Source organism: Protopterus annectens, chromosome 9.part0, assembly GCF_019279795.1.
Source record: "Protopterus annectens isolate FY-2018-M chromosome 9.part0, PAN1.0, whole genome shotgun sequence".
Taxonomy (NCBI): Eukaryota; Metazoa; Chordata; order Ceratodontiformes; family Protopteridae; genus Protopterus; species Protopterus annectens.
In genome coordinates, this window is record NC_056743.1 from 14,654,365 (window position 1) to 14,679,580 (window position 25,216).

The 25,216-nt window shown below is 38.9% G+C and overlaps 1 protein-coding gene across 1 annotated transcript in view; it reads right to left on the reverse strand.

Moving 5' to 3' along the window:
• F2 (coagulation factor II, thrombin) overlaps positions 1-25,216 on the reverse strand; it is a 1,266,023-nt gene that overhangs the window by 204,576 nt on the left and 1,036,231 nt on the right. Inside the window, exon 11 of the mRNA XM_044082527.1 lies at positions 7,527-7,700. Coding sequence (XP_043938462.1) covers positions 7,527-7,700 — 174 coding nt within the window. The remainder of the gene's footprint in view (positions 1-7,526; positions 7,701-25,216) is intronic.

The following is a 25,216-nucleotide window of genomic DNA, read 5'->3' on the forward strand; positions in this document are numbered from 1 at the left end:
TTAGTACATACATATGAGCCTATGAACTTAAGAGGGATTACTGTTACTGCATTGAAACCATGTTTCAGAAACTTCAAAAATATGAACGTGTTCGAGCTGCAGTGGGACCTCAAATTCTAGCATCTTTCTATTTAGAATCCTAGCACTGAGTAGTACCACCTTGATGTTTTCCATATTTGAGTTTGAGTTTTCTACCTAGAAATGTCCAGTAGGGGAACTGCCTAAAAAGGTACTATAAGAGAAGAAAAGGCTTTAGCCATTACGTGGAAACACTGGTATGACAGGTGTAAGCCACCTCTGGTGAAACAAAAAGTTTTAGCTACTATATTATGCCACGCTGACACCTACTAGATCCCCTTAGAATGACAACTACTTTGCCAGTTGTTAAAGCCAATTATCTTGTCTTCACATCAAGACATCCTTCGTTTGTGAAGGCAAGATTCTACTCAAGACCATTGTCTTTCCATCCTCTAACACATGCATAGTAAGTTCCACCATGTATCTCTCTGCGTATTACTCTGGGTATAGCGCCTCAGATCATTCACTCCCACATAGGGCAACACTAGGTCACAGTCATATTTGCCTGACGTAAGCTGCCTTAGGGCCGTTACAACATCACAGATCCTAGCACTGGACAAGTCAACTTGTTCTTGTCAAGTCTGGTGAGTTTGGAGTTTGTATGTGTAACTATACAGTCAAGTCTGACTGAAACATTTCCCTGTGTGAAAGCAGACTTTGTGTACCCTATGGGCTTATTTATTTATTTGTCTTTGGGACAGTAATTATTTATTATTTTATTTATTTATCCAATTATTGATTTATTGTTGGGTGTGCTCTGTGAATTTGCATATGTGTGAGTGGAGAAGGGGTAGGTGCTGACCTGTGTGCTGGAGGCTGGGTTATTTTACAGTGAGTTCTAGCAGGCTTTGGCATTTTTTTCTTTACAGCCTCGGTATATGCTATGGGTCTGTTATGTGCTATGATTGATGTGGTGTTTTGTGGGTATAATGCTTACTGATAGTCAGCTGATGCAAGAGGATTGCCTCCGTGTTTTTGAAATATTTACATCTCCTGAAGGTTGTAGAAGCAGTGAACAGCTGGTAAGCATAAAACAGTTGCTACACTGTCATAGAACACCTAATGTAATTAGACTGGCCACCGATGGGGTGAGAGCAAAATTTTGTGCTATGCTGCCAGAGGCTGGAAGACTGGAGCTTGTGTTGTACTGAAGTATTTGAGGGGAAATTACTGTAGCAGACCCTGAAGATTTATGGATGAAGCATTTAGGGAGATACTCTGATGTTAGCTTAGACAGTAGCTAATCAAGCACTACTTACTTGAAAAGAAAGAATTTGCTTTTGTCAGGAATGATGAATAGTGGGGATTCATAAAGTTAGCTACTATCTGGCTACTACTATCTCTGGTCTCACCACAACTTCACTCAGACAGGATTCCTTGTCCTTTTCCTTCTCACCAGAAGCAAAACAGTAGCAATAATCTCAATATGAGAAGCGGACCACATGCCATTTGGTGTAGCAATAATCTCAATATGAGAAGCGGACCACATGCCATTTGGTGTAGCAATAATCTCAATATGAGAAGCGGAAAACATGCCATTTGGTGTAGCAATAATCTCAATATGAGAAGCAGACCACATGCCATTTGGTGTAGCAATAATCTCAATATGAGAAGTGGAAAACATGCCATTTGGTGTAGCAATAATCTCAATATGAGAAGCGGACCACATGCCATTTGGTGTAGCAATAATCTCAATATGAGAAGCGGACCACATGCCATTTGGTGTAGCAATAATCTCAATATGAGTAGCAGAAAACATGCCATTTGGTGTAGCAATAATCTCAATATGAGAAGCAGACCACATGCCATTTGGTGTAGCAATAATCTCAATATGAGAAGCGGACCACATGCCATTTGGTGTAGCAATAATCTCAATACGAGAAGCGGACCATATGCCATTTGGTGTAGCAATAATCTCAATATGAGAAGCGGACCACATGCCATTTGGTGTAGCAATAATCTCAATATGAGAAGCGGACCATATGCCATTTGGTGTAGCAATAATCTCAATATGAGAAGTGGACCACATGCCATTTGGTGTAGGAATAATCTCAATATGAGAAGCGGACCACATGCCATTTGGTGATCAGAAGTCTCACTTCAGATGATGCAGGGGTCTGTAGGCTTGCTGTAGCCTTTTCTTGGAAGCTACCTTGAATAGCAGACCATTCAGGAAGGTCCCACACAAGTACACACTGCCTGATCAGACAGAGTCAGGAATCAATGACCCTCTGCTCTTTCTCTCACTACGAAGAAAACAGTAGCACAAGTCTCAAGCTGGATCCTGTTAAGCAGTTATCAAGCTGTTTGGTGATCAGCAGTCTGTTAAATAATGCTCCTCTGCTCATTCTCTCAAAACCGAATTCCAAGATGATTACTGATAAGTGGAATGTAGTCTCTCCTGTGATTGGTAGTCGACTCAGATGTTGTAGATTATAAGGGCAAGATATGAAAAAAATGGGTTAATATCCTACGAAATGCAGTTAAAAAGATTTGAAAGAAGGTTCATAGGTAGGTACTAGGCTATCGGCCCAAGGGCCTACGTAAGCCTAGGAAAACTCGTGCTTTAGCACCATAAGGATAGAGCCACTAACTTTTAAAGACCAAGATGGATTGGATGGGGGCAGTATCAGTATTCTGATTCTATGGAGCTCAGGGGGAGGGCAAATAAATCTAAATAGGATAAGTTCACATTATCCAATCTAATATTTAAAAAATAGTGTCCATCAACTCTCAGTTGTATTGTCTGTGCAAGGTATGTATTGGATGCATTAGAAATTATCTATGTAAATTGTGATTTCAACACTGTATGTCAACATCTGTATTTCCCTGTTTATATTATGTTCTTGTAATCTATTATAATTTTTCTGTATACTGGAGTTTTTCTCCTCGGGACTCCACTGAAAACAGGTCTTATGGCTCAGCTGGACTAACCCGGTTAACAAATGTCAAATAAATAAGTAAATAAATAAATAAAAAAGACTCCAGGTTTCCTTTTTGTATTTAAAAAAAAAAGAAGAAGCAACGTAGATCTTCCTTTCTCTGTTGCAAAAGTTGCAACAGCACTGATGTACTGTGTAAGCATTAGGACACTAAAGTCCCATATGCATGCGCAGTACATCAAAACAGCCACAGGATGCATTCAAAACGGGGAAGGGCAGCATGGAGGCATTACATATACAAAGACATTATTTAAGAAAAGTAAATATTTTTTTCTTAAATAATGTCATTGTATAATAGCAATAACCTATGGCTTGGGTGGGGCAATGCTGGATTTACCCACAGTTGGCCACAACAACCGTGGGTAAATCCAGCATTACCCACACCCATCCGTGGGTCATTGCTTAAATATACCTAGGGACATTGCTGAGAGGTAGAAGGAACTCTGTGAATATGAATCACAGAATTTGAATCTGATGGACATACCCTCCTCTGAAAAAGCAGCACCAGAAAATGATGGTGGAATTAGATCCATTTTTAGAAGAGGTCACCATGGCAATTAAAGTATTCTACTTTGGAAAGGCTGTTGAAAAGAATAAGATCTATCCTGAAATTCTGAAAGAAATGAATGATGTTAGGGTGCAATATTCCCCTTTTTTATGAAAGGATGGAGCAGCACCTGTGGATTGTCCAACTGCTGTAGTTGTTTCCATTTTCAAAAAGGTATATAAAGGGACTTTTTTTCAATAACACATGAATTACATCACTCAGCATCTGATAAAGCATATAGTTAAGTGCTAGGAGGGAAATGTCATCCACAGTCAAGCTTCTAATTCTGAAGAAGCAATGGAGACTTCATCTGGCCTTGAAACAGTGGCTCAGCTCTTTGACGTTGTACAGATATAGCACAGGTTGTGGGAATTTGCTAGTACTGCTGATGTGTGCCTTTGGGACTTTGCTATATAACATGATGCTGTGCTCTGGAATATCCTGTGGGATGTGCTAAAACAATAAAGGATGCCAAGGCAGCTACTGCATGTCATTCAGCTTTAGAACCGGAGGTGTAAGTGTTGTGTCTGCATTCCATACCTCTCAACTGTCCAGATTTTCACAGAATGTCCATATTTTTGCGTTCCTCATAAAATTTGTGGTTTTCTGGCAAATCACTGAGGATTGAAGTCACTAAATAATAACATTCATTTGAGTTTCAGACCATGTTCTTCAGAATATGTATAAGGGCATAAATCATGTTATTCTAGCAAATTTCCAAATTTATAAAAGCAGCATTTAAAATCTGTCCTTTTGTGGGCCTTTGCCCCTTGACTATTCTAGACTTTGTCCAGATTACTTGTGCTAAGAGACTGAGACCCTCCTAAGATGTATTTTGAGAGTGTGTGTGTGTGTGTGTGTGTGTGTGTGTGTGTGTGTGTGTGTGTGTGTGTGTGTGTGTGTGTGTGTGTGTCTGTATACGTGTTCATATATGTGTGTGTGTGTCTGTATACGTGTTCATATATGTGTGTGTGCGTCTGTATATGTGTTCATATATGTGTGTGTCTGTATATGTGTTCATATATGTGTGTGTGTGTGTGTGTGTGTGTGTGTGTGTGTGTGTGTGTGTGTGTGCAGAAAGTTTTTTATTTTGAAGAAGCACTTTTTGCACAACCTTTGATTTTTTGGTATACTCAGAACAAAACAATGATAACAGGCTCCATTCCTTAGAGGGGGCTGGTAGAGTATCATACAATGCTCTGTATTTATTTATTTATTTGCAATTTGTTTGCTAGGATGGTCCATTGGGCCACTAGGAGCCTGTTTTCAAAGGAGTCCTTGGGAGGAAAGCTCCAGTCAAATGAAAAAACAAATACAAGTTACTTAGAAAGCAAGTTACAACAATGGATAGTATAGTAATACAAGTAATAAAATGCAAGAATGGATAGTATAGTAATACAAGTAATAAAATGCAAGAATGGATAGTATAGTAATACAAGTAATAAAATGCAAGAATGGATAGTATAGTAATACAAGTAATAAAATGCAAGAATGGATAGTATAGTAATACAAGTAATAAAATGCAAGAATGGATAGTATAGTAATACAAGTAATAAAATGCAAGAATAGATAGTATAGTAATACAAGTAATAAAATGCAAGAATGGATAGTATAGTAATACAAGTAATAAAATGCAAGAATGGATAGTATAGTAATACAAGTAATAAAATGCAAGAATGGATAGTATAGTAATACAAGTAATAAAATTCAAAAGCAGGCATACTTTAAAAAACAAAATTGTTCTACAATCACATTTATATACAGAATCTATTGATTGTAACAGATACTTATAAAGGTGTTTTGCAATCATATTTATATACAAAGCCTGATGATTCCAACAGATGCTTATCAGAGTTAAGAAATCATAGGGGGAAGTTGCAGATATGCTAGTTAGTTACTAAGTCTTTGGTGACAGCAACAAACAGATTACTAGGCAAACAAAACAAACTTAAGCCTGTATATTTTTTTATAGGTTCACAGGTATGTACTAGACTAGTTGCCCTTGTGGGCCATTTTAATCTTTGCCAGTTTCCCTTTGTATACTCAAAATAACCGGTCCCATTTAATTATAGATTGGCAGTAGCCATCCCATGGTCTGTAACTATATATTATCCCTAATGACAATAAATGGGATCATACCATAGTTATTTTGAGGTGACCCATGCATGACAGAAAGCATTTAGGAGCCTGTATCCTTTTAGTAAGGTATGTATGCGGGCTTTGCAGTTGTTGCATGTGTCTGGACAGATACATGTCAAAGGGGCATTACATTAAGTGACTGGTATAATGAGGGCTGAGTAAAGTTTTAAAGTTTTATAAGTTTAAGTTTTTTTAAATATCAGTTTTTTTTCTGTTGTACTGACTGCAACAGCATAAAACAATATGAAATGACAGGAAGTGACAGAGGAGTTGTGGTATTGTATGAAGAAGTTGGGAGTGGCAGAGAAGTATGTAAGAGTGGTACAGGATATATACAAGGGTAGTGTGACATTGGTGAAGACTGCGGTGGGAGTGACAGATACATTTAAGGTGGAGGTGGGATTACATCAAGGATGAGCTCTGAGCCCTTTCTTATTTGCAGTGGATCTGACAGGAGGCCCCGTGGACTATGATGTTTGCAGATGACATTGTGATATGTAGTGAGAGTAGGGACCAGGTTGAGGAGACCCTGGAGAGGTGGAGATGTGCTTTAGAGAGGAGAGGAATGAAGGTCAGCAGGGATAAAACAGAATATATGTGTGTAAATGTGAGGGAGTAGAGGAATGGTGAGGATTCAGGGATTAGAGCTGGTAAAGGTGGATGAGTTTAAGTACTTGGGATCAGCAGTTCATAGTAATGGTGAGTGTGGAAGAGAGGTGAAGAAGAGAGTACAGGCAAGGTGGAATGGGTGGAGAAGAGTGTCAGGAGTGATTTGTGACAGACGGGTACCAGTAAGAGTGAAAGGGAAGGTCTACAAGAGGGTAGTGAGACCAGCCATGTTATATGGGTTGGATAAGGTGGCATTGACGAAAAGGCAGGAGGCAGAGCTGGATGTGGCAGAGTTAAAGATGTTAAGATTTGCACTGGGTGTTACTAGGATGGACAGGATTAGGAATCAATATATTAGAGGGTCAGCTCAGGTTGGACAGTTTGGAGACAAAGCAAGAGAGGCGAGATTGCGTTGATTTGGACGTGTGCTGAGGAGGGATGCTGGGTATATTGGGAAAAGGATGCTAAGAATGGAGCTGCCAGGTAAGAGGAAAGGAGGAAGGCCTAAAATAAGGTTTATGGATGTGGTGAGGGAGGACATGCAGCTGGTTGGTGTGAAAGAGCATGATGCAGAAGACAGGAAGAAATGGAAACAGATGATCCGCTGTGGTGACCCCTAACAGGAACAGCCGAAAGATGATGATGATGATGAGGAGGAAGTGACAGGGTGGGATAATATGCATTTATCTGTATTTGTTAATCGGAATAAAACATTAACCTGCACTGACCTTTTTTGGCCTTAGCCCAGGAGAAGGGTCCGCTTAAGTAACTTTATTCAGTTACACAGTAGGCAAATGCAGGTAGATGACATTAAACTCTGGGCCACAGAAAGCAGCTAGTTAACAGCTCATAGCCTTAATACTCTGTATTAACTAGAAGATTTTTTTTTCAAATTTTCAGTGCTCTGAAATACAGTTTCCTAAAATAGGACTTTTAGAGTGAAATAATTCCTAAAGGGATGTCACCTTGGAGTTATGAAGCAAACCTTTTCTGTAAATATGGCAACATTTTGTTATGTTGCTTTCAAATCAAGCTGATCTATGGCACAGTGGTTGAAATCACTTTTAGACGTATGTGATTAGCATTTTTCTCTTATTAATGAAAGATTAGCTGAAATTAAGAGGAAAAAGTGATAAATGTAAATGTGGCACACACATATACCATCACATAATCAGGACTGACACAGATAAATATAAATCTTTGTGGCTCACCTCTGAACGATTTCTTTGTTGGTTACGCAGATCGGATGTATGTTTATGCTGAACTCAATGGGATACTTTAGGTGCAGGAGTGCAATATCGCGGTCCATATTTTCCTTCCAGTTATATTTAGGATGAACAATAATTTGATCCAGTTCCACAATCTTTTCCTGGCCCCTTTCATACCTGAGAAAAAAGAAAGTGATTATTTTTGCACTGAGTGGTACGCATTTGAAAAGATTTTCAATATTCAAACATACACTCTGGTCCCCATGTACGTGTGTGTGGGGGGGATGCTGCAGTTGCATATAGTTATTTGTTCTATACATGCTTGTTATATTACCGATGTAAATATCTCAAATGATTTTCGTCATTCTTCACACAGAAGTGTTGTACCACTTACAGAATTTACAAAGACTGCTAAGTTTAAGTGAGACAGCATTGTATGTTTTTTGGATGAGTAGATGACAAATCGGTGTCAAATCAAAAGCACAGTAGGAGTCTAAGGTCACAGAATCTCATTACAAGTCACCCAAGTACATAGCTCTCAACTTCTTTGAAGACCCCTAGAAAAGAAAGCTCCCCCACTGTTTGGCCTGGGGACACTACCTTTCTGACTACTGATATAGTCCTGATACAACAGAAGTCAGTCCACGGCATGGCCTAGAACAATTCTGAGAATTGGGGTACAACCATAAAGTAATTGGCCTAAAAGCCTAAAATCTGGCACAACTTTTTAAATATCACTCCAATTTACTTGAAAAATTAATTGAAAAAGAAGTTATGTACTCACCATACCGATCCTCGGATCCAACTCTGCCTTACATACAAGCTCGAGGTCTTCCACTAGCTCGTGGCTAAACCTTATTCCAGCGTGCACTAGGAAAGCTCCCCAGATCTTATTTGCAGTTATATTAAGAGTATATAAAATAAAGCAGTTTAACTACTTAGTGAGCAATAAAGACGTTCAAAGCACAATGATATCCAACTGCACCAACTCAGTCTTCCAGGAGTAAAAGGGCTGAGGGAACAAGGGTGGGATGTAACACTGAAGGTGAAGACGGACAATACACATGGAATGCTATAGTGCGTACATAACTTCTTTATGTGTTGTTGTCCTATCTCGTCTTCATTCTTACCAGGACGAGACAGTGTCCCTAGCACCATCTTCTTGGGTGGCTCAAGGGAGAATATTCTTCGGAATCGTGCAACCAAAGGAGGCCCTTCTCCTGGAGTCAAATCAACTTTGTAATGAGTGATAAAGGTATGTGGTTTTGCCCAAGTTGCCGCAGCACAAATTGTATCAATTGGCAGTTTAGCTAAGAAGGTGGAAAAGGCTGCAACGGCTCTTGTAGAGTGGACTTTAACTCTATGGGGAAGATCTCTGTTTTGAGATTTATAGATGAAGGTTATGCATTCTGAGAGCCATTTTGAAAATGTCACTTTAGGGACTGGAGTACCTTTCCTTGAATCTGAACAAGATATAAGTAGTTGGTCACATTTTCTGAAGTCCTTAGTCCTGTGTAAGTAGAAACACAACTGTGTATACACATTCAGTTGGTATAACATGTACTCTGCCTTGTTCTTGTAATTTGGATAAAGGACTGGCAGCTCTATGGATTGGCTCAAATTTGATTCTGAACAAACATTTGGCAAAAAGAAAGGGTTTGTTTGTAAGGATACCCTGTCTCTATGGAACAGCAAGTAGGGGGGGCTTTATTGAGAAGGCTTGCAGCTCTGACACTCTTCTGGCAGAAGTAATCGCTATTAAAAGAATAGTTTTCCATGTCAGGAATTTGAGTTTGCAAAATAATGCTGACTTGAATGGGGGAAAATTAAGCGAGATAAGACAAAATTTAAGTCCCACGGTGCTGGAGGGTCTTTGATAGGTAGTCTTAATAACAAGGTACTTTAAGAAAGGTTTTGCATAGTCTGTGAGACATAATATTGAGGCCTGATTAACCTAAATGGAAACTGGATATCACTGCTAGTTGAACTCTAATGATAGCTGCAGCTGCGCCTTCACTGAATAGTTTTGCCAGGAATTCTAGTATGGAATTTACTGGGGCAGAAAACAGGTCAATACGTTTATGAGAAGCCCATAATGAGAATCTTTTCCATTTGCTTCTATATATCTTTCTTGTTGAAGCCTTATGAGAAGATATTAGGATGTGTTTAACTGATAAAGAAAGGTTAGGAAACCTGGCTATGGTTGGAATTGGTCAGTCAGAAAGTCAAAAAAGTGAACCAAATGATGAAGTGGAGTCAGCAAACCATATCCAAGTAGAAAAGAAAAAGCAAGCTCCAGAACTTGTACAAGTTTTTAATGAAATAACAAAGCTTTCAGACAATAAGTCCTTCAGTGTTCATAAAATTCATAGTAAGAACTAACATCCTATATACCAATAGATTCAAACCACATGATATAGCCCTAACCTATCAGACATTATCAATTAAATTATCAATTAATGAATTAAAAAAAAAATTCTTAAAGCAGTATTCCATAAAATCAAGAACACATAACATCACATAAAAAGACTTCAGTTTATACAAATATTCTCCTAATTCTTATTTTTTAGTGGATTTGCTGTTGCTTCTTTCATAATATAGGTTTCAATGTTACCTGCTTATTCAAATCAGGGTAGAAATCTGCTTGTAGGTAGATAATCCACTCATATTCCTTAGTATCCAACCTACTTATCAAGTCACCACGTCTAATATTTGATATTAAAACATCTATCACACAAAACAGGAACTGATATGAATCATCAGTCTCCTGTATAAGTTGGGCTAAGGAGTTGGTAGCAACCTTTCTGCGTATCTCTGACTTATGCTCTTCAATCCTATCTCATAGCCTTCTTGCAGATTTACCAACATAAAAGCAAGGACATTGTTGGCATAAAACCAGGTAGATCACATGTGTACTATTACATCTAGCTGTGCAATGAAATACAAATTTCCTCCCATTTAAAGGATGAATAAATTCAGTTATGCTGGAGCAGCACGAACAGTTACAGCAGGGATAAGTGCCTTTTTGTTAGAAATAGTAGTGCTTACCCTGTTTAAAGTAAAGTCTTTATAACATAGATGTTTTTTCAAACTGTCACAATTTCTATATGTAAAAAAAAAGGTTAATCAGGAAGCCATTTTTCATGGCCAGGAATTGCTTTTAAGATATGCCAATTATTCCTAATAACCTGTTCAATCGATTTATTTGCTCTGCTATAAGTCATTAAGTATCTCAGGGTGTTATCAGAATGGGGACGGGTCATATCAACATCACCATTATTAGAGAAATATGGTTTAGCCGTTCCACTTCTCATTGATACTATCTCATTTCTAATTCCATCCAAATCATTCTGATTATAACCCCTTACCAATAATTCATCGGTCATATCCTGCATCTGCTTGTGATGTGTCTCATCCTTAGTATTTAACCTGCTAGCTCGCACATACTGGCTATTCGGAATGCCCTTAAAGACATGCTTTGCATGCATGCTAGTCCTATGTAAATATTTATTTACATGCACATCTTTTTTGTAAATACAAGTATCTAGCACATCTTCAGTTTCAGACAGGGTGACATCCAAAAAATCAATATTAGATTCTGAGTATTTAATTTCACATTTCAGAAAGTCATTAACATTATTCAAATAATTATAGTCATTTTCAAGCTCCTCGCTAGTACCATGACCTGCCAAGAAAATGTCATCCACGAAACGCTTATAAAACAGAATCCTGGATGCATATCTATTTTTCTGCCCAAATACATTCATCTCTTCCCATTTACTCAGAGTTAAATTAGCATAAGTATTCTCTATTGCAGTACCCATGGCTACACCTGAAATTTGGTGGTATAGTTGCTTATTAAAAACAAAGACATTATTTTGTAGTACTAATTACAATACATCTAGCTGACAGTTGAACACATTCCTGGAGTATTTCCCTTATTTTTTCTATCCCAAAATCATTGGGAACCATGGTAAGGAGTGACTTAATATGTGAAGTCACCAGTAAAAAGTTTTTTCTGTATTCCCATTATACCAAGTATATAACTGACTAAGGAAATCTCCAGTGTCCTTGATACAGCTAGAGACACCTTGCAAAAAAAACTTTTAACACTTTCTGCAAGTAAACAGATAAAGGCTCTGTGGCCCATCCACGGCCAGACACTATGGGTCTCATTGGTGGTTTACTCAATGACTTATGTATTTTCAGCAGGCCATATAGGATTGGAATTGTAGGACAAGGTACAGTGAAGAAGTTGAATGCATCCACATCTATGTCATTCATTAGCTGCAGGTCATATATGGATATGTTTATCCTACTTACAATCTCATTTACATCTCTATCATGTATTAATTTAAGAGCATGCACATCAGATATTAATTCATCCATTGCTGCAAGGTTGTTGTTGTCTTTCGGCTTTTCCTGGTTAGGGGTCGCCACAGCGGAACTGCGGTCCGCTAATGATTGGCAGTAGATTTTGACAAACACTGAGGTGCCAGCCCAATGTTCAACCTTCAATGAAGGCACGCCCATTTATGCATGTCTTTCAAATGCCCACCCAACCGCAGGGAGGACATGCAGACTCCACACAGAAGGCCCTCCCCGCACACCAGCCGAGAATCGAACGGGAGAACCTCTTGCTGTGAGGCAACAACGCTACCGCTGCACCACCGCGGATCTCATCCATTGCTGTAAGGTAGTCATCTGTGTTCATTAACACTATGCTACCTCCTTTATCTGCCTCTTTTATTATTATACCACTATTATTCTGTAATGCATTAAGTGCAGCAGATTCTTCCCTAGTAAGATTATACATTTGTCTAAAGCAGATTCCATCATATAACTCTCTAATTTGTTTCTCACACAATTCATTAAATATAGACACCACAGGATCACTCAAAAGGTATAAAAGTGCTTTTTCGCCTGCATTTTACATCTACAAAGGAGTCAGAGTTCTTAAAAATGTTTTTTTAGATTCAAGCTACATGAAAATATTTTCAAATCAGTGACAGCATTCACTACATTATCAGTACTCATTGGTATAAATTTTATCTCTTGAGAGAGCAAAGAAAATTCAGTATCTGTTAATACATAATCAGATAAATTAACAACAAATTTATTGGTAGTCCCATTTCTCAAGTTTTTAGAATTAAAAGTCTCAACACTACTCACAGCTACTTGCTGGTTTTGCAGCGAGTCAACGATCCATTTCTGAGCCTGCTTCTCGACTAGGAACGCTTTCTGGATGGATCACGACTCTTCCTCATGACTTGTTCTGGTAGTTTTACAACTACCTGCTGATTTCCTTCCAAAAAAGAAAGCAAATTTCCTTCTATATTTTCATTATTAATAGTAGGTTGAAGCTGTTGGTATGGTCTCTCCTTCCTTCATACTGAGCCCTCTGCTGCATTGACTGACATAGATGGTACATCAGTAACCTCCCCCACATCAGTCGATTGATCAGGAATATGATTCTCCTCCATTGCTGATACCGCATTCATTAATGGCTGCTGTTGGTTGGCTGTAACATCAAAGATATCTAGCTCATACATAGAGCCCCGCTTACTTTGAATTACATTCGTATTTGGGAAATACAGACTGAGCTTTTTGGCCAGGAAAAAATCTGACTGCTGTTGAAGTCAGTAATGTCTCACTGTAATTTTTTATGTTTTATTCCTTCCAGCTGTTTATCAAAGGCAGTGAGACATACAAGCATCTCATCAAAAAAAGACACATTGTCATTAAACAGTACTAAATTAGATAGCTGCTTTTCTAAATTTTCAATTTCCTTACACAGCTCGTCTTCTTTTGATGCAAAAAAGTCGTTCATCAAACGCATGTAGTTTAAGCTCAAGTTAATATTCAATTCTTGCCATTTTTTTAAAAGTTCAGTGTATGTGTTACCATAGGAAGGCATATTTAATATGAGTAGCCCACGTGGAACAATACCAAATTCCAAATAAGTATTAAAGCTAAACCGTTGCCATTGTAATTTCTTAAAGCTCTTTACCTTGCACTCAAGCGTTTGTAGGAAAGAATGAAAGTTACTTCTCTGGGATGTTACATTCGTAACCCTCAGTCCAGCAATGGATTTTCTCTCACCAATAAGTTCTGTAAAGATCTAGCAGCAGCATCTGGCAAGCTGGTGGGCTGTATCATCATAAAATGCAGAAAAAATGCTGAAAGGTTCACTAAACAAAAAGGTCAATCAGAAAGTCAAAAAAGTGAACCAAATGATAAAGTGGAGTCAGCAAATCATATCCAAGTAGAAAAGAAAAAGCAAGCTCCAGAACGTTGTACAGGTTTTTTAATAAAATAAAGCTTTCAGACAATAAGTCCTTCTTCAGTGTTCATAAAATTCATAGTAAGAACTAACATCCTATATACCAATAGATTCAAACTACATGACACAGCCCTAGCCTATCAGACATTAACAATAAAGTATCAATTAATGAATTAAAAAAAAAAATTCTTAAAGCAGTAGTCCATAAAATCAAGAACACATAACATCACATAAAAAGACTTCAGTTTATACAAAAATTCTCCTGGATGGAACTGGAAAAGCTAAGCTGTCAATTTGAGGCTCTGAAGGGAAGGATGGAGGGTTCCTGATGCATGAGTCAGAAGATCTGGAACTCAGTCCAGAATCCAAGGCTCCTCCCAAAGATGAGGTTACAGGAAGGAGAACCAGATTTGACGAGGCCATTATGGGGCGATAAGTATCAAGTCCCTTCCCAAGTATTTGACTTTCTGCAGAACTTTGGGTATTAATGGGAGGGGAGTAAAAGTGTAGAGGAGACCTGAGGGCCAATTGTGGACAAGTGCATCCCTTGGTGACTCCCCCGGATGGGGGATAAGGGCAAAGTAGCTGCTGCATTTGGCATTCATGGATGCCGCAAAAAGGTTGCAGCAAGGCTGGCCCCATTTGCGGAAAAACTTTTCCGCTATTCCCTGTTTTAGGGACCACTTGTGAGGCATCAGGATTGTTCTACTGAGTCTGTCTGCTATCACGCTGGATTTCCCCGGGATGCGCATTGCTATCAGAAAGCACTGGGAGGAAGTCGCCCTCTGCCATACTCTCAGGGTCTCTCGACAAAGGGGGGGGGGTAAGATCTGGTTCCCCCTTGTTTGTTTATATACCATACAACTGACATGTTGTCTGTCTGTACTGCAATAGTTCCTAGCGGAAGAGAGTCCTGGAATGCTTGCAATGCTAGAAGCACCACTCTCATCTCTAGGACACTGATGTGCAAATGGGCCTCGTGATCCTGCCAAGTGCCTTGGACTGTCATTCCTAGATAATGCCCCCACCCTATCTGAGGCATCTGTTGTCACTGTGGCTAATGGTTGAGGAAGTACAAATGGTCAACCTAGAGTCACATGAGTGGAGTAAAGCCACCAACGAAGGTCTTTTTGGCAGGATTCTGTTATCCATATTTTGTCGGACATAGGCAGTTCCTGCATCGACCACTGAGTGGACAGTAGCCACTGGAGAATTCTCATATGCAGACATGCTAACGGGATCAAGGTTATTGCTGCTGCCATGGTCCCCAAAACCTTTAGGACTGTCCTTGCTTGTGCTTTTTCTAAGAAGATTCAGAACCTGACTTTGTAGAACCTGCACTCTTTCTGGAGGAAGTTTGGCCATCATACTTGTTGTATTCAATTCTGCTCTTATAAAAATGACACGCTGAGAAGGCAGCAAGGCAGATTTCTTGTAATTTATTATAATTCCCAGGTGAGAGCAGAGCTGCAAGGTGGTGTCTCTCACTTTTATTAATAGATGCTTGGTGGTGGCGGTTAGGAGACAGTCATCCACATATGGAAACACCCGGAATCCTAGGTGCCTCAAGTGAGCCGTGACTACTGCCATATATTTGGTGAACACTCTGGGGGCTGTAGTGAGGCCAAAGGGCAGAGCTCGGAAATGATAGTGACTGGCTCCCAGCTGAAAGCGCAGGTGTCTCCTGGATTGCCTGTCCATTTTTATATGGTAGTATATATCCTGGAGGTCTATCGAGCACATCCAATCATCTCTTCCCAAAAACGGGAGTATTGACTGCAGTGTTACCATCCGGAACTTGGACTTTGTTACAGATTTGCTTAGATTGCTGAGATCCAGAATTGGTCTCCAGTCCCCTGTTTTCTTTGGAACTAAAATGAATCTTGAGTAAGTTCCGGATCCTATTTGGTCTGCAAAAACTGTTTGGATGGCTCTTTTAGCAACATTCGAACTTCTAAGGTTGCCTGTTCCCTTTGATTGGATGGAACGTCTAGGATATTTTTTATGTTGAGGATGGGGATGGAAAAGGGTATGGAGTAACCTCAGGATAAGATACTTTATACCCACTTGTCTTTTTTGATTCATAGCCAGGCTTCTGGGCACAAAGATAATCGACCCCTGACTGCCTCCAGAGATGGACAGGTGGGCCTCCTTTCAGGAGCGCTGAAAGGGATTACCAAAGAAAGATTTTCTGTCGCCCTGATTATGTAGACCCCCCTCTGCCCCAAGGTCAGCATCTTCCATTACTACTTCCTCATCTGCCCCTGGGAAGTTTCACCATATGTGTCTGGGGAAGCTCTCCGGGATTTTTTGAAACCACATTTTCTCACTTCCTTTCTGACCATTGAGATATGGTCTGGTAGGAAGGGAAAACAGACTCCAATGGCACAGGGAGTCTTTCCTTCTTCTTCACACCTGGTTAGTGTGTCCTTGACTTTGGGCCTGAACAAAGATGAGCCATCAAATGGGGTACTCACAACAGAAGACTTAAAGGGTTTTGCAAAGTCACACAAGCGCATGCAAGAATGTCACCTTAGGGAAATTCCTGAACCCGCTGCTCCACTTGTTCCATCTGCTGCATCAGAAATCAATTTCATGGAGGAGTTGACTACTGAATTTAAGGTAGAGAGCTGAGAGGAAACTTTCTCTGACATCCCTTCAGCTACTGAACCTTGGAGAGTATCTCCTAACTCCTTAAGGAGATCTCTATGTAATCTGGTAAAGTCAGTCAGGTAATTCAGCGATCTAACAGCAAAAGTCGCTGAAGAAAAAATGCGCTTTCCATATCTGTCCATCGTACAAGACTCCTTGTTTGGTGGATGGACAGAAGAAGATGTCTCTGAGAGTTCCTTCTTGGTGGCTGCTGCCACTACCATAGCATCTACTGGGACTCCCTTAGTTAAGAAGCTTTTCTCCGAGGGGAGATGATGAACTTATCTGGCCTCCGAAGAACAGGTTCCACTGATTCTGGAGACTCCCATGCCTTTCGAGAAACCAAGTCCAGAAGTTTGTCGAAAGGCGGAGACACCCAAGTGGAGGAAGGGTGAGATCCAACGGCCTTCAGATAGACAAACTCCTCTGCTAAAGGGTTGGTGCACTTCCAGCCACCTCTCTGTTTAAGGACTTCTAAGATGTCTCCAAAGGAAACATCAACAGAACGCAACTGTGGGGACCCTTTGGCTTCCTCGAGGTCCATATCTGAAGTGACTGACTCCTCTGGGGAGTCTAAATGCTTTCTCTTACATAACCTCTTCCATGGGGCCTCTTCAGAGGGGTACTCTGGAGAGGTTTCAGAAGATGGGGGCAGTCTGTGGGGCATCCTGAGGCCTAGGATCTCCGCATCCCTGTGGATGCAAGGGTATAGAGGCAGACACCAGTGCGTTTGGGGAAAGAATGTCCAGAGATGACCGTGGATCTGTCTGTGGAGACAGCACTCTCCTCATCACCTCAAAGGCCCCCCTGCCCCTTATCCGAGGAAATCCCTGGATCTGAAGAGGTCAAGGGAACCCCCAAAACCATGAAGGATGACCCCGAGGCTGAGATAGGAGCAGAGCTCACCCAAGACAATGCCCCAAGAGGCAAGTTCAGATCCGACAACCGTCCGATCTGACTCACCTCCCCAGATCTGACTGGAGAGTGTCAGCTCCTAGACTCCTCGAGCTCCGATGGAGCCGAGGATGTCAGGGTGATGATCAGATCTGAAGATCCTGAAATAGGTCTCAGTTCCAATGGTTCCAACAATATCAGCTCTGGACATTCCGGTTCCGAGGCCCGAGGTCGGGTCGGAGGAGGAATTGAAGTAGAAGGGGAGGACATGATCAGACCTGAAACCCTCAGAGCTGGATCCGATAGCTTGGGCAGTGCCAGTGTCCTTAACAGTCCCGGTCCCACTTGATCCACATCATCTTCAGACAGGCTCCTGGAAGACCGAGTGGAAGGGGCTGAGACTTTGAAGGTTGGAGCAGAGGTGATCTAAGAGTAGGGGAGAATGTTTTCAATACAGGTGACCGTTTCTGTAACTCGAACTCCACTGGCACCGAGACTGATGGTGTAGGAGCAGTAGATGTCTTGGATCCGACAACCTTAGTATCCAGAGTAGAAACTTTCAAAATCGTTTTTGAAGACTCTGATGGAGCACTGGAAGAGGAAGATCTCTTCCCAGACTTATCAGATTTTGAGGAAGGAGACTGTTCATCCTTTGAAGAATCCGGATCTTCTTGTAATGTTTCTGAGAAGGGTGTTTTTAATAGACCTCTTAGTATTAATTTGTTCTTTCTCTCCAGAAGAGACCTGTGATTGAATGAGTGATAAACTGAACAAGACTCCTGGAGATGAACAGCTCCTAGACAATACACACAAACAGTGTGTCTATCAGTAAGGGACATTTTCTGTCTGCATTCTCAAATTTTTTAAACCCAGAGGTTTGGACTCCTTAGAAAACATTATCAAAAGGAAGAAGACACAAAAGGGCTAAAACACTACAACAGCAACAACAGTAATTAAACTATCAACTATCACTTATAAGGAAAGGAAGGAGGGATTGCCACAGTCTGTTAACTTAAATGGGCTATGCCTGGAAGAGTGATGGAAGGGGAAGCCCTCTAACAAACAGGCTTAGGAAAAAGTAGTTCTTTAACTTAAACAAACTAACTTTGGACAAATTTTGGAGAAAAAAAAGATAAGAAAGGCACTTTAACTAAAATGGGCTGTCAAAAAAGGGAGGCTGGAATAGGGAAAAAAGGCCTAGCGGAAAACGATGGCCAACAGCAAAACAAATCAGCAGAACAAGGCGGCAATAAGCAGAACTAACACAAAACTATCTATTGTAGGAATAATAAAGGATAATAAAGAATAAAGCAATTTCCCACAAATTAGTTATGAACAAACGTATACTTAGCCAAAGCCAGTAGAACAAGCACCCGATCTTGTTTAGCGGCAAATGAGATCTGGGGAGCTTTCCAAGTGCATGCTGGGATAGGGTTTAGCCATGAGCTAGTGGAAGACTTCGAGCTTGTATATAAGGCTGAGTCAGATCCAAGGATTGGATCCAAACCCATTCTGGTAAGAATGAAGGTGAGTTAGGACAACACATCAACAGCTTTTGGATCGATATGCATTTTCTGAACAATAATAAGTATGGAACTCTAACGGCTGGCAATATTGACTGACTGCAATCATAAGTGATTTATCAGAAAATCAAAAATTTTACAAGGGACAATGCAAAACCGTGGGTGAAAACTAGGGATGTGCTGTAAAATTAGGCACAGTTTAGAACTATGCTTAATTACAACTTGAGCGATGCATAAAAAGTTTGAGGAATTTTTTTTTTTTTTTATTTTAAGATTATTTGTTTTTTCACTTTTACTGTGTTTTATGGTATGTGATCTGCCTTTCATGCACTACCAGCTTGAATGGGACAAGGCAGCCCACACAGCTAGTGCTACAAAAGCAAGATTAGTCCCACCATGTGATCAGTAGTTCCGGCATTAACAAGTTAATAGGAGAGAAGAAAATTTTGCAGAACATCTCTAATTAAGACAATGAAAAGCTACATGCAAAAATAATTAGTGACAGGGACAGCTGAATGCTTTCTCCAGGGTCTGAGCTAGCAGATATGCTGAGAACAGTGTTTTCCTCAGAGGTCTAGAACTAGATTAACATTTTGTTTATTTGTACACTCCCATAGTGAGGCTCCAGGAGTTACAGCTGGGATCATCTATCAAAAGGGGTGGGAGGCACACCTAACCTAGACTGAAGAAACTATTCACTACATCATATTTAAATATATATTAGAAGAACCTTACACTGATGCTTAACTTTAAAATGGAACAGTATGTTTTAGGCTACAGTCCTCTCAAGGTAACTTTCAGGTATTCTTTGACTTTGTCATTCTGTCTAGTCTGCTATTTAAGTACTTTTATCAATATGCCACTTCATATCTCTCAACATGCAGATACAGAAAAAAGGAATAAACGCCCTTGAAAAGTAGGAACAACAGGCTAAAAATCTGAGCATCTAATCAGCATAAAATCTGAAAACCAAATAGCACATAACTCTTCCTGCTTCCATTAGGAATGTGAGATACTGCTCAAAGAAATCTATAACAACAAGAGAGTGAGAAAATGATGGAAAATATAAACACATTATCAAAGACAAAGCATAAAATCTATAGATGTTAATGAAATTTATCGCAAAATTCCACCAGAGAAGGCCATTTATTTTTGCTTCAGTAAACAGATAAGATGTGTCCTCTTTCTTTAAATTATTGTCGCCACTAATATTTTGGTCGTTTAGTATGTTTTTTCTATGTACTAGATAGCTTAAAAAAATCATATGTGATGAGGCAAATTCAGAAAAATTAGAAACGGTGTAAACCACGCATGAAAATAGAGCATACCTCCAAAATTAGGGATACCCTGTGCAGAGGTAAATCAGGCTTGAAAATTGGAACATTCCTCCAAAACAGGGACATCTGAGAGGTCTGGCCATTGCTGTTACTCTATCAACCTCTTTTCACTTTTCTACCTGTCCCATGACCTCTTTAATGCCTCTGTGGATTTCATCTCCACTATTCATTCTGGTAGACCATTCCATGGGTCCACAACCCTCTCTGTAAAACAGTGCTTTCACAGATCCAATGAGTACTTAGTCCCTACAATGTGCTTACTGCACCCTCTTCTTCCCTTTCAGTCCTTCTAGTTCAGAATGACCCCTGCATATTTTTCTCACACGATGTTATGTGCAAAATATGATGTCTCCTGTCTTCTCTGGTCTCAAGTAAGAACATCACTAGATCCTCTAGATTTTGGCCATAGTCTATCTTCTGCCACCCACAGATACTTCTGGTAGCTTTTCATTGGATTCCTTACAGCAACCCAATACCCTTTTCCTTATAAGGTCCCCAGAACTGCATGTGGTACTCAAGATGTCTTCTGATCAAAGACTTGTAGACAGGAAGCAGAATTTACTGTCCTCAGGAGACATCCAAACATCCATCCATGGCGAGAGCCATCCTGAGTTACTGAGGAGATGGCAAAAATTGAACATTGAACTCAGCAACAATTATATCAAATTACTTATTGACTATTTTACACCGATTGAAGTAGAACTCAATTTGAAAGCAGAGGCTTTAAATAAAGACATACGTGAGAGATTTAAAGGGGCAATTTATGAAAGAAGGCTTGAGAATTTGTATTCTCAAACAGCTGCATACAGCGACAAGCTACAACAGATTAAGCACCGTAAACATCAGCAGGACTACAAAGATTTCTCTATGGGCCAAGTGTTTGCATGTCCGAGAATTAACAATCGTGATTTAACACAACAGAAATCTCTTAATGCAAATCTATCCGATGATAGCCCCAATGAATTGCCATCTGGGAATGTGTCTGGCCCTTTAAATGCTACTTCAGTAGTTGATATGATTGATGCAGGGACAGTGATTACGTCACCATCAGGAAGTGGTGAATTAAGCATTAGTGAGAGGAAAGATACACCCCCACCGAACCAACAAGCTTTTGTAGCAAAGTAAAAAGAAAATACTTTGGGAGCAAAACCGAAGTTGTTTATGGGGAACATGGAGCGTTTTTTACCTCTTCCAGTCCAGACATGGCTAGCATCGAGAAGCAGATCCAACAACCGGGGCCGCAGAAAGAGGAAATACTCAGGCGAGAATCCCGTACAGATGAGACGGACAAGAGATTGAAAGACTTAGTATTTAATTTTTCCAGGTTTGATGTTTCTTCAATTGACTATTTACTTTTGAACAAAGGGTTATCATATATTCCATCACAAACGAGTAGCTTAAGTGAACTATTAATGGATTTAAGATTGTTCGGACGTTCAGTATCCCTGAAACTGTTGTTTTCTACTGATATGCATGATGATTGTGATAACGTTTCAGTATCTAACCTTAAACGGAAAAGCATGTTCATACCCACACCACCAGTTCATCTTAATTGTTTTATGAAAATGTGTGAGAATGATTTCTACACATATTTTTTAGGACATGCACACAAATGTTTATTTCATAACACAAGTAAAGAAGAATGGCATTCTTTACATGCTTTATGTAATAATTTAGAATTAGTTATTAAGCCTGCGGATAATGGGGGTGGGATTGTACTGATGAATACGAAAGATTATAATGACACTATACTTAAAATGCTACAAGATGTAGATACTTATAGCGAAATTAATCAGGACAAATTAGAAAAGATAGTAAATGAGATATACAATGACCTGTATGATTTGTTGATGTGCAGACAAATCAACCATGATTTGTATTTATATTTTCTAGTTGAACATCCTCGCATACCCTATATAAAAGGCTTACCTAAGATACATAAAAACATCTTTCCTTTACCAATGAGACCTATAGTAGTAGGTGAAGGTTGGGTAACTGAGACAGTTTCCATTTATATAGAGAGGAAATTAAGTCCATTAATTAAGAATATTCCATCGATATTAAGGGATACATATCAACTTATAGATACATTGGATCTACTTTTTAAGGATGGTTTACCTGATACATGTATGCTAGTTACTCTGGATGTAAAAAGTTTATTTACTTCTATTCCTAACAATTATGGCTTGCAAGCAATCAGGGAACTTTTGATTCATACTACGGAGTTTACCAATGATGAACAAATATTAACTGGTGCTTTATTGGACATGGTTTTATCCAATAATGTCTTTATATTCAATAACAAATTATATTTACAGAGATGGGGTGTCGCTATGGGCACCTCATGCGCCAATACATATGCGAATTTAGTTGTCTATCAATGGGAAAGAACACAACTTTTTAATAGCAAATATTACTCCAGAATATTATTACATAGGAGGTTTGTAGACGACATACTACTCTTTTGGAATGACACAATGAATGAACTGAATGAGTTCATTCAATATTTAGAATCCATGACTGAATTTCTGACATTTACCTTGGAGTCTTCCAGATATAGTATTGATTTTCTAGATATTACTATTAAGAGGGACGAACAAAATCATATAGCTACTACATTATTTAGAAAATCTTGTTGGAAAAATACCCTACTTTATTTTAACAGTATGCATCCTAGATTCACATTTCCCAATATTGTTAAAAGCCAATTTTATTAGGCTCTCTAGATTATGTAAAGATCCTACGATTCTGAAGGAAGAAGCTGATCTTATGGAAGACCTATTTATAGAGAGAGGCTATAATAGTATTATGGTTAGAGATATTAGAAACTCAATATTAAATGAACCTATTCTTAGTATAAAACGGAAATCTACTGGTCAAAAGAGATTGTATAGAACAAAGAGTGATTCTAAAGTAACTTTTATTACAAGATTTATGAATGACATCAAGGAGATTACCAGAATAATATCAAAACATTGGCATGTACTTACAGTAGATATGGACATAGTAAAGGTAGTAGGTGTAAGACCAAGCTTCACCTACAGAAATAGTAAAAATCTGAAGAGGCTATTATGTATTGAACACATTAATTCTGAAGCTAGGCAGTTTGGATATTCTAAATTGCTTGGAACTTTTCCATGTGGTAAATACAATATGTGTGGAATGATCACTAGAGAACAGATCTTTACACATCCGACACTGAATTACAAATTTGAGCCAAGGTTCTTTGCATCCTGTGATGATACAAATTTGATATATTTAGCTAATTGTGATTCATGCCATGCCTTTTATGTAGGCATGACGACCAGGAGACTGAAGGACAGAATATATAACCACACTTATGACATCAGGAAATCTGACCAACGTAATGCTTTAGCCAAGCACTCTATGTCCCATTCAGGACATAATTTTAAATTCAGAGTACTGCAAATAGTACGCCCCAATAAGAGAGGTGGAAACAATATGAACCATCTGGAGAAAGTAGAACTTGAATGGATATTCAAGCTACGAGCACACCAGGATCCAGGTCTCAATCAATTCATTAGCATTAAACCCTTACTTGAAGCACGTAAACTGAAGTAGGGGTTTAGTAGTTATGGATGAGACAGATGTACGTAACATTAAGATCAGATTCTGGTTTTTAGATGTATCATGGTTTTAGTTATATATATTAATATAAGTTTGATTTGGTTATTTATGCTTTCATGTAGAACTGAAATAGGTGGTAGCACTTTTTCAGAGTATTCAAGAATTTCATTCAACTAATATATTTTTGTCATATTATCTATGTTTTGTATATATTGATTTTATGTAGGCATTAAATATATACATATACATATTCAGATTTATACATGCTATCTATAGCAAGGCAATATATTTAGGTATTTATGTAAACATGTAGATAGAACCATGTTATTTTTAATATATTAATTTATTCATCTATTTATTATTTTTCATTGTTACTATGATTATTGTCAGTATTCATTTTGAATACTTTTAGTCCAAGAATTTTTATGAATTGATTTTTGGGATTTGGATTGGATTACATGAAATGTTATTGTGCGAATATATATATACATTGTAGGAACTTGGAGTATAACTTTAAATCATTTGATTAATTAATTAATTATTGACTTCTGAGTGTTTTCAGTCAATGATAATGTATATAATGTTAGCTTTTGCTTAGTTAATTGAGATCTGATGAAACGTACCTGTGATGTACGCGAAAGCGCTCATCTTGTTTCTATATTAAAATTTTTTTGTTTTTCGTGGTGGTCCGCTATCGTCTTTATCAGGTTATACTTTACATTTTTTTTTACGAAGGTGGACCTTCAGGTAGCAGCGTTTTACCTTTTGGTATCGAGGCATGCTGGGATAGGGTTTAGCCATGAGCTAGTGGAAGACCTTGAGCTTGTATATAAGGCAGAGTCAGATCCAAGGATTGGATCCAAACCCATTCTGGTAAGAATGAAGGTGAGTTAGGACAACAACACATCAACACCTTTTGGATCGATATGCATTTTCTGAACAATAATAAGTATGGAACTCTAATGGCTGGCAATATTGACTGACTGCAATCATAAGTGATTTATGAGAAAATCAAAAATTTTACAAGGGATAATGCAAAACTGTGGGTGAAAACTAGGGATGTGCTGTAAAATTAGGCACAGTTTAGAACTATGCTTAATTACAACTTGAGCGATGCATAAAGAGTTTGAGGAATTTTTTTTTTTTTTAAGATTATTTGTTTTTTCACTTTTACTGTGTTTTATGGTATGTGATCTGCCTTTCATGCACTACCAGCTTGAATGGGACAAGGCAGCCCACACAGCTAGTGCTACAAAAGCAAGATTAGTCCCACCATGTGATCAGTAGTTCCGGAATTAACAAGTTAATAGGAGAGAAGAAAATTTTGCAGAACATCTCTAATTAAGACAATGAAAAGCTACATGCAAAAATAATTAGCGACAGGGACAGCTGAACGCTTTCTCCAGGGTCTGAGCT